The sequence below is a fragment of the Neolamprologus brichardi genome, chromosome 16 (genome assembly GCF_056152115.1).
Source record: "Neolamprologus brichardi isolate AB-2024 chromosome 16, ASM5615211v1, whole genome shotgun sequence".
Taxonomy (NCBI): Eukaryota; Metazoa; Chordata; class Actinopteri; order Cichliformes; family Cichlidae; genus Neolamprologus; species Neolamprologus brichardi.
Window position 1 is genome coordinate 2,485,914 of NC_142119.1, and position 16,406 is coordinate 2,502,319.

The 16,406-nt window shown below is 39.6% G+C and overlaps 1 protein-coding gene across 4 annotated transcripts in view; it reads left to right on the top strand.

Annotated features, from left to right (window-relative positions):
* LOC102785084 (nck-associated protein 5-like) overlaps positions 1–16,406 on the top strand; it is a 105,689-nt gene that overhangs the window by 32,900 nt on the left and 56,383 nt on the right. For all 4 annotated transcript variants that reach the window (XM_006807604.3, XM_006807605.3, XM_087829569.1 and 1 more), the window contains exons 4-7: positions 3,744–3,914; positions 9,868–9,936; positions 12,930–12,968; positions 15,896–16,015. In XM_006807604.3, the coding sequence (XP_006807667.3) occupies positions 3,744–3,914; positions 9,868–9,936; positions 12,930–12,968; positions 15,896–16,015 (399 nt within the window). The remainder of the gene's footprint in view (positions 1–3,743; positions 3,915–9,867; positions 9,937–12,929; positions 12,969–15,895; positions 16,016–16,406) is intronic.

Here is a 16,406-nt window from a genome sequence, read left to right on the forward strand (position 1 = left end):
ACTTTAAAATTCCTTTTTTGTTTTTAATCAAATTTATAATACATTTATGTTTTGTGTAGAAGTGGGTGGTTGATGTGGTTCATTTTCATGTGCTTGCTGGAGTATTAAAAAAATATATATTAATGGACACTTTGCTGGGATGATGCATAGTTTTAAAACCTGCTGTACGCATGGGAATATCCATCCATGCAACTGCATACGACAATGAATACATTTAAAATACTTTTTCCACACAGTCTTTTTAGATATTTATGTTTATGAAAAAATATCGTGTTTATGGTACTACCAATAATGATGCAATAGTTTAGCTTGCGGGGGTCTGCATTGTGTCTCCAGATAGATCCAAGTCCCCACAATGCAATAATTTTATTGTGTTGTGGGGACACAGAGTCACACATGCTCCAGAACTTCAGCTTTGATGTTGTTTATGAGTAATGTTGGTGTGGCTGAATGTGCAAATCACAGGAGCTAATGAACCGTATAGCAAATGCAAACAAGTCTCATAATTAGGAATCTCAGCGTTATCCATCTTGTCCTTTTCATACTTCGATCCATCTTCTCCTGTTTGAGTCAAAGCTTTTTTTAATGTTTGTATTCTGCAGTTTTATACTAATAATGCAAAGTGAAAGATGATGCATCATTGTATTAAGGGCTTCATGTGCGGGCAGTTTATCATCTATGAGTGACGCTCCAAAAAACACATAAGAGTGCAAAATGCATGAAGCTTAAATTGCTTGAACTGTGTGCATCAACCAAAACAGTGATGGGAAAAAGAAAAGGCTGTCCTACACTGCTACATATACTCCATGTATGTTATCTTCTTCTTCTTTCAGCGCTCACTTTAGTAGTCACCACAGTATTTCTAGGATCTTTTTGTGTCACACCATCCCTTGCATGTCCTCCTTCACTACATCCATGAACCTCCTCTGAGGTCTTCCTCTTTTCCTCCTCCCTGTCAGCCCCATATTCAACATCCTTTGTTCAGTATATCTTTATCCCTCCTCTGCACGTCTACAAACCATCTCAGCTTTGACTCTCTAACTTTGTCTCCAAATCCTCAAAACCAAAGAGTCTCTCTGATGTATCTATTTCAAACTTGTCCATCCTGGTCACTCCCAGTGAAAGTCTGAGCATCTTCAGCTCTGCTTCCTGTGTTTTTAATGCCACTGTCTCCAAAAGTAATTAATTACTGATTACTTCCCCAAAAAAGTAATCCCGTTACTTTACTGATTACTTATTTTCAAAAGTAATTAATTACTTAGTTACTTAGTTACTTTTTAAAAACATGATTTACAACCTGAATAGGTGATAAAGTGATAGATCTTTCAGCCCAATTCTACTTTTTCTACATAATCATCATACAAAATGTAATCAAATGGAAAGTCTCTTTTTAAAACTTGTTTTGTTAGTTCTAATCTTTTAACTTTATGCATGAAGCAAAATTTTAATTATATGCACCATTCTCTGACTTGAAGAAATTAGTTTAACATTTAAACCTATTTTCTGCACATTCCAGCACATAAATATATATATATACACATATATATATATATATATATATATATATATATATATATATATATATATATATATACACATATATATATATATATATATATATATATATATATATATATATATATATATAAAAAAAATTTAAATTTATTTATTTTTTTGTGTTTACACTCAGTCTTTCAAATAGATGCAAGTAAAACACAGCAGAAAATAAATAAAGTCAAAGACTAGCGGTCCTTTTGCTCTATTTTCACCTGTAAAGCAGGAGTAGAGTAGGCGGAGGTTTACCCTGGTACAGGTGTGCCGCAGCGGTCAGTGGAAGGATACCGCAGTTTCTCTGTGAGTTTCTCATTACGTCGTAGCTACTCGGTGCTTGCTTGGAAGTTTAGGGGTTTTTTCGCTGTAAAAAGAAGTTTTCTTCCCACGCACAGCGGACACTAATGTTTTTGTCACTTTTTACGGAATCAAACTCAAAGTAAGGTCAGTACTTCCACGCTTTAAACGCTGCACGCTCATACTCTCTCCCGCACTCGATATATTATCCATTGTTGATCTGCACACAGCTGTTGTCACGAACATCACACTCGCTTACGTCACTGTCATGAGACATTCTCGCAAGAAAATCACGGTTTTAGTAACGCAGTAACGCAGCGTTCCTACGGGAAAGTAACGGTAATCTAATTACCGTTTTTGCAATAGTAATCCCTTACTTTACTCGTTACTTGGAAAAAGTAATCGGATTACAGTAACGCGTTACAAGTAACACGTTACTGCCCATCTCTGGTCTTAACTTATATCCACAAGTGTGGGAATTATTTTCTCTGACATGGATTATCACTAATCTCAGACTAAATACTTTTCCCAGTTGAAGTTTAATTGAAAGTTTTCATTTAGTCTAAGACTATGTTTGATCCATGACTGGGAAAAAGGCTAAGTGCTACTTATTTCACTGCTAAATCTGTTCTAATACCATCTAAAGAATAGGGACTGTTTACTACTAACATGTTCTTATTCCTGACTTTCCTAGAGTAGCTTTGCATGATTCACAGTTCAGAATAATCCTTACATTACATCATTTTCTCTGGGATTGATAAAGTATTCTGATTTATACCATCATAATAATAAAATAGTAAAACAGAAAAACCATCTTAAGTTTTGTCAAGAGCATGTCAAAGCAACAGGAGGCAATATAACTAACCGTGAAGAAACGTTGACCAATCCAGTCCACATACAATAATACATTCTGACATGAAAAGAGGAGATAAAAGCCCTTTTTTTTGGAGATTATTTTTTAGGGGCACATTTGTGGTGAAGAAAGTGGAGAGAGAGATGGAAGGCACAAACCGTGGTCATGTGGCATACCTGCTCACCCACTGAGCTAAACTAGCACCCCGAAGGTGCACACCTTTGATGCTGACTTTGTTCGTGTCTAAATGCAGAAACTGAGTCTTTGAAAATCTTCACTGTGGCAGGAGTTTGTGAAAAGCTCAGTTTTCAGTGTCCAAAATGTCGTTCGCGTGTCGACAAAAGTCCACAGCACACAGAAAAAGTGCCAAAATACATGTGTACACGTACAAACAAGCCATTATAGCCCCTCCCCCTTTATGCCAACTTTATTCTCATTGGCTGATCCTCGCAAACAATATGTGGGTGGGGTTTCTGTGCTCATAGTCAAAGCTGTGTGCCTTAAATGACCATAATAGAGATATCTAATCTCTATGACATCATAGAGAGCCAAGATTGGAAAAAAATGTGTGAAACTGAAGTTTAGGCCAGTGTGCCGTCTGAGCTTTTGTCTCACAGGGATTACGTCTACATTCTTTGACCTTATTATTTTAAACCTTAGCCATATTTAATATGAAAATCCATCCCAGTTACAGGTAATATGAGACAATCAAAAAGGAAAAAGCACAGTGGATCTAATTTAAGTGTAGATAAATGGTATGGAGTTCCCCAAGACTCCATTTTGGAGCCTCTTCTTTTTAATGTCTACATAATCCAGTAGCCTAGAGCACTAGCTGCCACATTTTAGCATAAATAATAGAAGTTTAATAAATCTTTGAAGTGAAGCAGAGCAGCTTTATTTATGCAGTGGCTGCAGCTCTCGGTGTGCAGCTCATCAAGATTTATTGCTCTTATAACTGGAGCTTTATGGAATATGGAGCATTTAGTTTTCATCTCTTTGTGACTCCAAGGCATGCATGTTTGATATGCTCTCTGCTTTCCAGGACAAACTCCTGGAGGAAATGTGGAAGCAACAGGACAGTCTGGAGGGTCCCACGTCTGCCACACCAACAGCAGAGATGTCCACCTCGCCCGAGGCCGGTGGTGGCGACGGCGGATCAGAGGACAATTCAAAGGACAGCAATCCCCTGTTGGAGCGGCTCAGAGCGCTCGAGGTAATAAAGCGGATTGCACGGTCCAGTTCTTAGACTTCGTCCACAACTTTTCACTTTCACCACGTCAGACTGAGAAATATGTTTAATTAAAAGTATTACATTTGATGGTAGAAATAAACAGGTGGCATTGAATGAACATAACTCTGACTGCTGTATCTTTATGTAGGAAGGGTTATTGAGTACGTGTTAATGGTTGCAAAATTATGTGGTTGTAGGCCACCCCTAATGCTTTCACCGTGACCGGTTAAGAATATAAACTATGTGTTAGTTTTTCCCACTCTCAAAAACAGTGAGGTCAACAGCAGGTCAGCAGAGTGTGCTGTTATAGCTTCAAGATGCCATTCACAAGGTGTCAGACAACATTATGTGGTGATGAAATGTAAAAGTGTTAGCCGAAGCCTAGGGTGCTTTACATTATTAAAGAAATCAGAAGAAAAACTCAAATCTCCCAGAAGCAGGGAGCATTAAACACATAGTTTTTAAATGTCTATGTTATTCAAGTCAGCCTCTTAACACAGAGTTCCTGCACCATTATTAAAAGAAAACGAAAGCAATGCTTCTTAAGACCTTCTTACGCCATAAGAACCCAGATCCATTTCTCCTTTAAATTATATAGAACATAAAACAGAGCAACCATGAGATTTCTGACATCTGGGCAGAAAACACAAGTAACGTGAAAAAGTCACTTGAATTTAGGATTTTCAGTAATCGTCAGCAGGGTTTCTGTCATACCCAGCAGCTGCTGGCCCTAAAATTAGCATTGGTTCATCTTATTTTCCTGTTTTAGGAAAGCCATTTGATACTGGCGCTACATTTTTTTTATTTTGGTAGGTAAGTCACATTTATATATGTGCTATATATAGTCAGCTGGAGCTGAATAAGTTAAATTTGATGGGTGGTGCATAGTTAATTGAAAACAATTAAAACTAAGTCTTGTAAACCGTTTGGGTGGGTCATTATGTGGGACACCACAGAGCCTGTGGACAATAATGGAAAGAGTTCAGTTTCTCTGTGATTGTTGAAGGTTTTTAAGTCCTTGTATGAGCACTGCTGATAAATAAAGTTAAAGACAAAAGTGGCATCGTTGGTTTTCTTGTGTTATAAATAATAGTTTTGTTGATCTTTAGAAAATCCAGAGTTTTACCAATAGCGGTTCTCACAGATAAAAACAAGATGAAGCTATCATTAAATATAAAAATATTTTAGTAGTATAGCACCCCCTAGTGTTACAGACCATGTAATTACACCCTAAAATTTATTTGATACGGATTCACTAATATATAGAAATTATAGTCAGTAGGAATATTTTTAACCTATTTAAAAACTATTTAAAAAATTTCCTTTCATTTCAAAATTGAAGACTTTTTAATGACCCATGGGAACACTACATTAACTAGGTTACACGTTACCTGCTCAGATTTAGATTTAGGGTCACATTTTTGTATGGCATTTTCAGTTATTCCGCATATTCAGAAGAAAATCCTGTTGTCCAATGGCATGTACGAGACTTGAAATTAACACATAAATCTTCTAGTTTCTGAAACAATGCTTTTTTAACATGTGGACAATGTGCAGGCATAACCCCACCCCTGCATGGTTTGCTAGTAACCTGGTGGATGTTAAGGGGTTAAATTGAATTGCTTGCAAATGATAATTAACAGCCATTATATGTTGCTCAGAGCATCCAAGTCTGTATGGTGCTTTCATTTTTATTTTTTTTTAAAGCAGAAGAAAAACAAGCACACACATCGTGTTTTGTAAGGCCTCTGTCCATCTTTGAATAGGACAACAAAAGAGGCTCTATTATGTTGAAGCGCGGTCCTAAGGGCACAGAAACTGCAGAAGACAAAGGAGTTATTCATATCCAGGAGGTGATAATTAAAAGGCTGCCAGGGTAGTTAACATTTGGAGTCAGTGTTCCAGTGAATGTACAGTATGCACCCCCTCCCCCCGTTACATCTTCCCTGCTGAATAGGTCATAGGACTCGCCATCTGCTGAGATCTCGGGCAGCCATTATTGATGGAGCTTCTATCCACTGAAAAGCCTCACAGAAAAAAAAACAGAGAAAAAAAGAGTGAATTCACTCGGCTTTGCTTGTGTTGTTCTGTTGGCTGTTCAGCACGGTCTCACAGCAGTCCATGAAATACTCATGAAATTTAATCTGCTGCTGCTTCAGGGATACAAATTCTTCTTTTTAATGGGGTTACTGATGATACGTTTCTTTCTTTTTAAAAATTTAAACGAAGACAGTTTTCAAAGTTTTCAATTTGTTTTTTAAACCTGTTGTATCAAGAAATGACTTAAACAGAAGCTGTTTGACAAACTGAAGTAGGCAAAAAGATCTGAAAAAGCAACACATCTATCAGTATGACAAGGGTTATAAAACCATTTCTTAGTCGTTGGATTCTGTTGCACTACGGTGGGAGCCATTATCTACAAATGAAGAAAACTTGGACTGGTGGTGAACTTTCACAGGAGTGGCCACAGGAGTAACCGTTTGACCAAAATTATTCCAAGAGCACATCAACGAGTCAGGAGGTCAAGGTCACAAAAGAACCCAGAATAACATTAAAGAACCATAGGTTTATCATGTCTCAGTTAAGGTCAGAATTGATGATTCAACAATAAGAAAGAGACTCTGCAAAAATGGAATCCATGGGAGAGTTCAAGACAAAAATCACTGCTGACCATAAAGAACACAAAGGCTCATCTCACATTTGGGAAAAACCATCCTGATGATCCCAAAGACTTTCAGAAAATATTCTGTGGACTGACAAGAAAAAGCTGAACTTTTTGGAAGGTTTGAGTCCCATTACATCTGGATTGAAAAGAACATCATACCAGCAGTCAGACATGGTGGAGGTAGTGTCTGCGGCTGCTTTGCTGCTTCAGGATGACTTCCCGTAATTGATGGAACCATGAATTCTGCCTTTTACTGAATTCATGGTTCTCTTGAAGGAGAACGTCCAGCCATAAATTCCTGCCTTGAAGCTCAGCTGCTCTTAGCCCATGAGGCAGGACAATCATCTGAAACAAAACAGGAAGTCTGCCTGAAACCAAAATCTGAGTGGCCGAGTCAAACCCTGGAGGTAAATAAGAATTGAGCTTGAAAAACCTCAGATGTAGGTCGAGGCTGAAATAAAACAATTCTGCAAAGAAGATCAGGCAAAAAATTCCTCCGCAGTGATGTGAAAGACTTGTTGCCAGTTATCTCAAATGCTTGATTACAGTTTTTGCTCCCAAGGGTGCCGCAACCAGCTAATAGAGGCCAACAAGGGGGGCGATTACTTTTTCACACAGTTTGGATAATTTATTTCCTTTAACAAATTAAACTGCTTTCTTTATTAAGTCAAGTAATCTTTGCATGGCATAAACATTTGTTTGGTGATCTGAAACATGTAAGTGTGACAAATACGCAAAAGAATAAGAAGTCAGGATGGTGGTGGATACTTTTTCATAGCAGTGTACAGTATGTGTGTCTAATTTTGCATCCAGCATGAGTTTAGTGATTTCCGGCATCAGTCCATGCAGGATTTGCAGTGATATTTTAGTGAAAGTTAATTTTCCTTGGTAATAACCTGGTCAAAGCCTGTATAACGAGTTTGTCATTAACGACGGTCTTTTAAAATAAAAGAACACCTTAAATTGCATCAATTTTCCTGCCTACTCTGATGACCCTAATGGATGATTCGGAGTGTGTTTTTGTGGCTTTCACGCTGTTCCTTCTTCATGGTGGCTGCCTTTATTTTGTCCACATTGTAATTAAACTTTAATGTCAAACTGAAGAGTGAGAGAGAGATGCACATTAGAGAGTTTTCAATTTCGGTTCAAACTATTATCCAGTCATTATGGCACACTTGGGCACCTTCCACATAGTCCACCACAGAAAGTAAAATATTTGCTTTGAAAACCTCCAAAAGGTGAGAATATAAATAATAAAAACAGAGTGAACCGACTTTCTTCTAACTGAGGAGAACTGCTGAACTGCTCAGCTCCTCCACCAAATCTGAGTTTTCAGTGAAAGTTGACAGTTAAGTCTGAAACACTGATTTATGTGATGGTTTCTGCAGATCGAACAAGTTAACGGTGCACAAACAAGGACGAGGGAGCCCGACTGTACGCGCGCTGCCAAACATTTACAGCTTTGCAAGTGATTTATCTGTACATGCAGGATCACTTTGTGGGGGTTTAATATGTTTCGCAGATGCAAAAACAATTTATTTCAAGCCAGATTGATTGACACCTATAAACTTTTTTTTTTACTTGCAATCTACCGAATGACACATTAATCCATCAGGCTCATTTGTAAAGATGGTGTAATGCAACTGCAAGAGCAAGTGTGAACTCATAACATAACAGGCTAAAAGACTCAAAGTACAGTACCAGAACTTGGACACGCACAAACGCACAGCTTGTATTTGCAAACACTATAAGACATGCATAGGACTGTATGTACTGCGATACCAACAGATATACTTCATGCAAGTATCAGTATAATGACAATTCAGTCCAGTTCAGTTCATTTATATAGTGCTAAATCACAATAACAGTTGCCCAGTTGCCCAGACATGAAATTTCCCACTCGTGGGACTAATAAAGGTATTTTATCTTATCTATCTTATCTCAAGGTGCTTTGCATTATAAAAAAAAAAACCCCTTCAATAGGATAGAGCAAACCCCAACAATCAAATGACCATCTATGAGCAAGCACTTGGCGACAGTGGGAAGGAAAAACTCCCTTTTAACAGGAAGAAAGCTCTGGATGAACCAGGCTCAGGGAGGGGCGGGGCCATCTGCTGTGACCAGTTAGGAGCGAGAGGAGGAAGACAGGACAAAGACACACACTGACACAGCCAAGCTGCACAAGACACAGCTGCTAAGTTAGAGCTGGCTAGCTAGGATTCATAGACAGTATGAAAGATGCCCCTCAGTGGTTATGAAGCTTCAAGCTGAGTGTTTTGTCCATCGCCATCTTGTTCTTTAAACCAGGTGTGACCAGCGAGTCTGATGGGTGGACTTCATTTCTAAGTTGACATTAGCTGGCGTGGCTTCCTGTAAATGCTTTAACCAAACGGGGAATTTAGGCAGTTGGAGCAGAAAGTCACAGGTCCCTCTAACAGTCTATATGAAGGACAAAAGGTCAATGTGACCTCAGTCCTCTTCCAAAAGAGTCGGGGGATGTCTTATTTATTAAGTTAGTCAGTTTAGACTTCAGTAGAAAATAAGGGTTTAAAACATGACAAAGCTACCTAACCCACATTTAAATCTCCAAAGTTCCCATTTTAAGAGTCAAGTAAACCGTTTCCTCACACCTGAAGCCGGTAATCAGCATCATTTCAGCCGCTGAAATACTGTGTTGTTTACCTCTGCCTGCTGCACAGGGATACAGGTGGTGTTGATCTGTGTGGGGCGAGTTCTTCTTTGAACTCCGTTCATTCCTGTGATCAGCCATTTCTGTGATCTTCAGTGAACTTGTTGTTCAGAGGAGTTGCCCACAACACTAAGTGAAAACAAGCCAGCTCAGGTGGCCTGGCCTTTCAGATTTACGAGATTAATCACTTGTGTTGAAAGTCGCCCGCTGAGTTCCCAGAATGGTGTCGGGCCTGAACCTCTGTCAGTAACTGAATTATAGCTGAGGCGCCTCAGGTAAGCCTCGCAGACACAGTGAGGGTCTGCAGGATTAAGTTGGGATGCCTGAAATTTAAGACATCGTTCATTTACGACCATCTCTCTCCAGTGAAACCCACAAATCCAAGTGCTTCAGGGAGAGTACTGTCTAGATAGACAGCTCACCTCCAACCAGAGAAAACAGCATAAAGACCTTTAACGTTTCTCATAGTTCTGTAATTAATCACATTTTCTATCCTACATATTTTTGTTTATTTTCTTATTTATATGAGTGTGTTCAGAAATTATTAATGCAGTTTGCATGCGTGCGTTTTGTGTCTGCAGGCGGAAAACTCGGCTCTGTCAATGGAAAACGATAACCAGAGGAAGCAGTACGAACGCTGTTTGGATGAGGTGAGTGCTCTCACACTGCAGAAGATATACAGCATGTGTTTACAATGAAATCACACTTTTGTTTTTCATGAATAATTAAGGCTTATAAGGCTTATAATTAAGGCTTATATTTGCACTGATTTGTACCACCAAAAATGGTCATTCTCCAGTAAATGGCATTTTTAGGGTCTGAAAAATTCATCTGGTATACAGTACCAACCTACAGTGAGTCAGTCCTCATAAAACCCTAAAAAGACTGCACATAAAAAACAGAAGTTACACCGTTACACGTTTAGTTCAGAGAGATCTAATGCTGGCTAGCTTGATTAGCAGGCTGCATCCATAGACTGTACTGGTGCAATGCACAGACACAGTCATAAAAGACATAATGAAACTCATCTGTAATTCTTATCAGGTCTAAAAATGAAATAAAAACAACCTGACATGAACAAAAGCACATGACATATGACACAGAGTCATTTACTGAACAGTAATCAAGCCAAAATGCAGAAGTAGGTGTATGGTAGCAGAATGCTGAGGACAACAGACATCAGCAGTGATGCCCATCAGTTCTGCAAAGGGTTATAAGGTTCTTTCCAAACAATCTGAAGTCCATCATTCTCCAGTGAGAAGGATTGTTCATGAGTGGAAAACATCAGGACAGCTGCCAGTCTTCCTAGGAGTGAACGTCCCAACTAATTTATCACCAAGGTCGGAACAATATAACGCTCAGAGAAACTGCCAAAGACCCAAGACATCAATCTCAGACTCTACAGTTAGATATATGTACATTTTAAAGGGGGGATGTTCTCCCATAGACTTCTATGGGTTTGGACAACCTTTGGCAACAACAGGTGCTGCCTCCCTTGGTGGCTGTTAAAAGGAAAGCAAGTTAAGAAAAACCTCCTTGTGACTGCCCTGCGTCACCTGCAGGTTAATCATCTTATCTGCAAGCACTGCCTGACTATCCAGTGTTTGCAGACAAGTCAGCGTCTTCCAGCCAAACTGTTGCAGCTAAGCCCAACAACCTGCTAGTGATCAAAGAAATTCCAAGGAAGTTTTTGTTGCAGCACCACGTACCTGTTTGCAACCAATTTCACCTAGCAATGCCCATAAACCACTCTCCAACCAATCAGGGGATACCATTTTACTGAACAGGTGTGTGTGACCAAGGCCTGATACTCTGGATGCAGCTCACTGTTCCTAAAAACAGAAATTCTAAGAACAACAGCAGCACAGTAAAGTTCAATAGTTTGGTAATAAATGAAAGAGTTAACCCTGACAGGAAGCCTTTTGACTAACAACCCCTGCCTCACCCGGCCAATTAAAAGTGCCACCTGCATCGGGACAGCTGGGTGGGCAACACTGTTGTGAACATTTTGCTGCTAATAACAGTTTCAAATAATCTGGACATGAAAGCGGGTTAGAAGTCACATTATCAATCACAGATGCCAGTAACAACCAAGCTCAGGCTTGTTAGTTTGTCAGTTTCTTATTAATAATTGAGGTGATCCAGCTAACAGAGACTGTTTGTCCAGAAGGTTTTAAATCATATGGTTTGGCATAAGTCAGGGTTGAGAAATCCAATCTTAATTAAAACAGACTAGAAATAAGTCATTTATCAGCTTTTGGTACTCATCTTTGGTATTATCTCAGCATCAGAAACATTAAATAATCTTAAAAACTATTTTAAGACTTTTAACAGAAATTCTAAGAACATTTTACAAGATCAGACCGACCAGACGTGTGGAGGCATGAAATAAAGGAAGCATTTCAATGTGTCTCCCAAGTGTGACAGTATAAGAGTTAACACTTTCTCTTACATGTTGTTTTCACATCAACAACCTTTCCAATTCCAAACATCCAAAAGGTAAATGAATGTAGAGAGGATTATTTCTTGGAGTGTAAGATAAATCCCCCCCCCCAAAAAAAAAACAAACCCTAAAATGTCCACACACTGCTGTCTACTTCTCAGGACTCCGACAGTCTTGTGATTGTAGCTACAGCAGGAGATGCACAAACACACTTCGTTTATTATGAGCACTGGTGGAGTCTACAGAGGGATGCCCAGATCTTTAATTGAAGTAGACAGACAGCAGAGCTCCTGGCGATATGGAGAAGTGAGTCTCAGCGTTCAGGAGCACGGACTCTCACCTCTAACACGAGGCTGTCTAACTGCACTCCTTCCCTCTGACAGCACTTTGAAAGTCTCTCCATCTTTTCCTGCATCTCTCTCCAGCCACCATGACAGTGCCACTTTAGTTTTTTAGCAGCCTTCGCTAATGGGCTTGGTACCAGAGAGATTGCTGCCCATGAGAACGTGGCTGAGGACAGATATTTCAGAGTTTCTGCTGTGGGATTAATTTCTCTGCTTCCGCCACCGCTTCTGCTGCTTTTCAGTCTCATTATGCAGATGATTTTGATTTTTTTTTTTTTTTTTTGGGGGGGGGGGGCATTGAGATGGTTTCCTGTCATCATCTGAATGAGCTGAGGCGAGGCGTTTTGATAGAAAGATGAAAGAGGTGGAGGGAAATAATTTTGTGGCACACAAGAAAAATCAAAACATACTTATTATTCCAGTTCCAAGATATAATGTAGGCCTCCACTTCAGAAATCAAAATAAGCAGGAAAGAAAGCGTTTCAGATTAGTCTTCTTCTTCTTTTTTAAAAAATCAATCCACACAACTGAGCTGAACTTTTTCTTCTTCCTGCAGAAATTCACACAGAATACAGAATGAAAAAGTTAGGACATCAACATTAACCATGTGTATATTTTCTGTGGTCAGACATGCAGTAACCGCGGGCAACAGCTGTGTGGTTTCAACGAGCCCGACTCTGATGCAACGCCATGTCAGTTTGTCCTCACGGCACCGTCCACGCCTCTAAATCCTCATTTTTGAACTTCATTTTTATTATAGTTTTACAATCTCTTTGCATCTCAAAGTCACAAAGTTCAACTCTTAAAATAATGACCAAACCTTTTTAAACACATTGTTCCTTCTCGTCTCTTTCAGGTGGCTAATCAGGTGGTCCAGGCTCTTCTCACGCAAAAGGTTTGTACATTGTGGGAGCATTGCGGCTACCGTAGTCAGGAGCCTCGCGGAGTAATCCGGGTCCAAACTCCGCTTCAGGTCCCAAAGTCAAACGAACACTGTGGTATCACTAAGAGTTAAAAAATGTCTAAATTCTTTCATCTTTAATAAAATGATCAGCGTTGCTGCTTTACCAGGTGTAACAATTAAGTTGTACATCCAGGCATCCATGAAAGCAAAATTTATTCAATTTAACTGAGTTAGAAGTTATCAGGAAGTTAGCTCGCTAGTTTCCACCTAATCATGATATAGCATGTTCTGACTAGAGATGGACCGATCCGATATTACGTATCGGTATCGGTCCGATACTGACCTAAATTACTGGATCGGATATCGGAGAGAAATAAAAAATGTAATCCGATCCATTAAATATCAAAAAAGCACCTCACAAAACTTGCGACACGGCGTAACTCGGCTCATAACCGTAGCACGTCGGAGCAGTGTGGTCACGTGATAGAGCGGCTGTGTGTATTTGTAGCCTGCTAGCAAACATTTCATCTCCGAGGAAGTTTTCCCAGAGAGAAGTAAAGCAAGTGTGTAAGTTCATCTCTGAATGTTTGTAAAGCATTCCCGCGTTAAGCTTAACAACCGATATATAGAGCAACTGCCTCTTCTCTCTTCCTCCCTCTGCTACTTCAATCGTGAAACTGCTTAATGATCAGCTGATCGGCTTTTCTGTCGCGAGTCCGTCTCTCTTCTTTGTTTTTGGTCCACTTTGCACCAGAAAGAGGAAACCAGCGGCTGAACAACAGCAGCACTATTAACCTTGATAAGCTGTTGTTAGAATTTATTTAATATTACTTTCTACACCAGGATCTTTTTCTACGCAGCTGACGGCTGGTAACTGTGCAGGGGCGGATCTAGCAAAGTTTAGCCAGGGGGGCCGATAGGGCATGAACAGGGAAAAGGGGGCACAAATACATACTTTTCTTTTTTATTCTCATTTAAAATATCTAGCTTTTAATTATTTAATAATTATCTGACTCTTACACCCAAAGTTTTAATCTGATGTATAGAAGTCCATTACTGTATATAGTAACTGTTAAGTCTAATATACCCTAGTAAGCTATACTACTTTTTCCTTTGGGAAAGTACCATCTGTGAATTCTGCAATTCTGTTGAAGAAAGATGTTGAATCTATTTAATTATTCTTGAAAAATAATTTATTTCTGTGAATTTTTTTCACCCTGCATCAAATTAAAGTTGATTACATTGATTAAGCATCATGAGGTGGGGGTGGTTCCCTATTTTCTTTTGCTGGGAGTTTGCAACCCTATTAGTTAGGTTGCTTAATATTTCTGCTAAGTACTCTTTAAAATACCAGAATAGGAAGGATGGAGCAGGTTTAACTTTATTAGATTGATCAGTGTTGCTGATCTATGAAATATTTTGGGTGCAGTGTGTTTTTTTTGTTTTTTTTTACATACAGGTATAACAGAATAGCTTTAGTGTTGTTGTTGTTTTTTAACTTGAGTATGAACTTATACAAAAAGCAGCAAGATATTAAAAAAACATTTTTGTTGATTAAAAAACACACTATATCGGATTCATATCGGTATCGGCAGATATCCAAATTTATGATATCGGTATCAGTATTGGACACAAAAAAGTGGTATCGTGCCATCTCTAGCTCTGACTGAGAGATTTCTGGAAAAATTCAAACGTACAGCTCTGCTATCACTTCCAACATAAATGAAGACAGAAACTAAACAGCAGTGACGTTTGTAGGGTTACTGAAGTTGGGCTAGCTGGTATATAATGATGTGCAACATGATTGCTAGCGACACAGCTATGTGTTTATGTTTACATAACATAAACACAGTGAAGCTGTAGGATGAACGCTAACTTTTTTCCACTCGATAAAAGTTAACGGGAGGGTTCCCGATAGTCAGGGCAGGATGCTGTAAAAGGACCAAACTTCAGTCAGGAGAACAACTGAGATAATCCATCCATAATACGAGGTTAGTCATTACTATACTGCGACAACACGGGAATATCTGCGAGAGAATAGAACATTAAAGAATGAATGATACGGAATTGGAGGAAGCAAGAAGAATGAGTTGAGTAAAGTTTGACTTATCTGACTGTTTTGATTTGCTTAATATTTGCTTATGTATGAAAACAGACCCGTTCATCGACAGTGCACCTTATAAACCGGTGAGCCTTGTGGTCCAAAAAATACGGTAAATTACACCAGGGCCATTTCAGAAGCAGTCTTTTTTTGAAAATGTACTCCATTCCTACTCTGTGCAGCTCCACACAGGCTCCTAAAAACAGACCCAGCAGTATTTTAAGCAATGAGAACCTGAGCTCTGTTTCTGGGACCCTGCGGCACTGAAATACTGTCTTGAGTGGAAAAGATGCGATTGAGCACCCGCAGTGGAGTCAGAAAGAGACGCAGCCACGCCCAGGGTATTCTCAGGGAGGCTGCACGCTGTATGCTATGTTTATTATCATCAAATATTCTCATTTCCTCTTTCCCTGGTCTCGTTCCTGGACCCACTCTGTGCCGAAATCCTGTAAACAACCCTGGCAGAAGTACCCTGTCATGACCAACAATGCTATAAACAGAAAGTCTGATATTTAAGTAACATATGAAGGGTTTTGCTGTACGTTTATGTGAAGAATGGTCACAGCGGTTGTGAGAAATTGACTACAGTTTATAAGTATACTTCATGCGGTATCATGGGGGTTTCGCCACCTTAGCCCCCCTCTTAAGTCACACCTCTGTAGGTCCTCCTGTCCAGGTTGCTCATGTTTTCGAGCACCATCATGTGCATCTTTAGTTGAATACACCATCGTTCCCTGTGGCTGCTAAATTAGCATCTGATTTACGTGTATGTCTCTGAAGCGCCGCCGTCATCTGTCCATTTTGTATTTGTTTCCAGGACCTCAAAGAGGAGTGTGTGAAGCTGCGGACCCGTGTGTTTGACTTGGAGCAACAAAACCGCATACTGAGCGTGCTGTTTCAACAACGTGTCAAAATGTCCACGACTCCCGTCTCCCAGGTAGGAGCTCACGGCGCGGCGGATACAAACACAAACTGACAGAGCTAGCATGCTCCAAGGCTGTTTGAATTTTACATGAGCAGCGCTCCACTTCTAAAGGTTACTAACTTTCAGCGAGGACCACAAAGACAGAGAAACCCACCCTGGATGTGTTCAAATGAACTCGCAGAGAGGTACAGCGGGTTTACAGCTGGATTTATATTCTTCTTTCTGTCCTAATTAGTGTAGTTTTTGTCACGGCTTCATGCTCGAGTGCACTGTACGTCCTCAAACAAGGATTACCGGCCCTTACCCTTCTCTTCTTTTATGCTAATTATGCCAGACTTTAGCCTAATAGTGAGGCAGACCTCTCACACAGCTGTGACAGGAAAGTAGTGGTGCAGAAATGGGA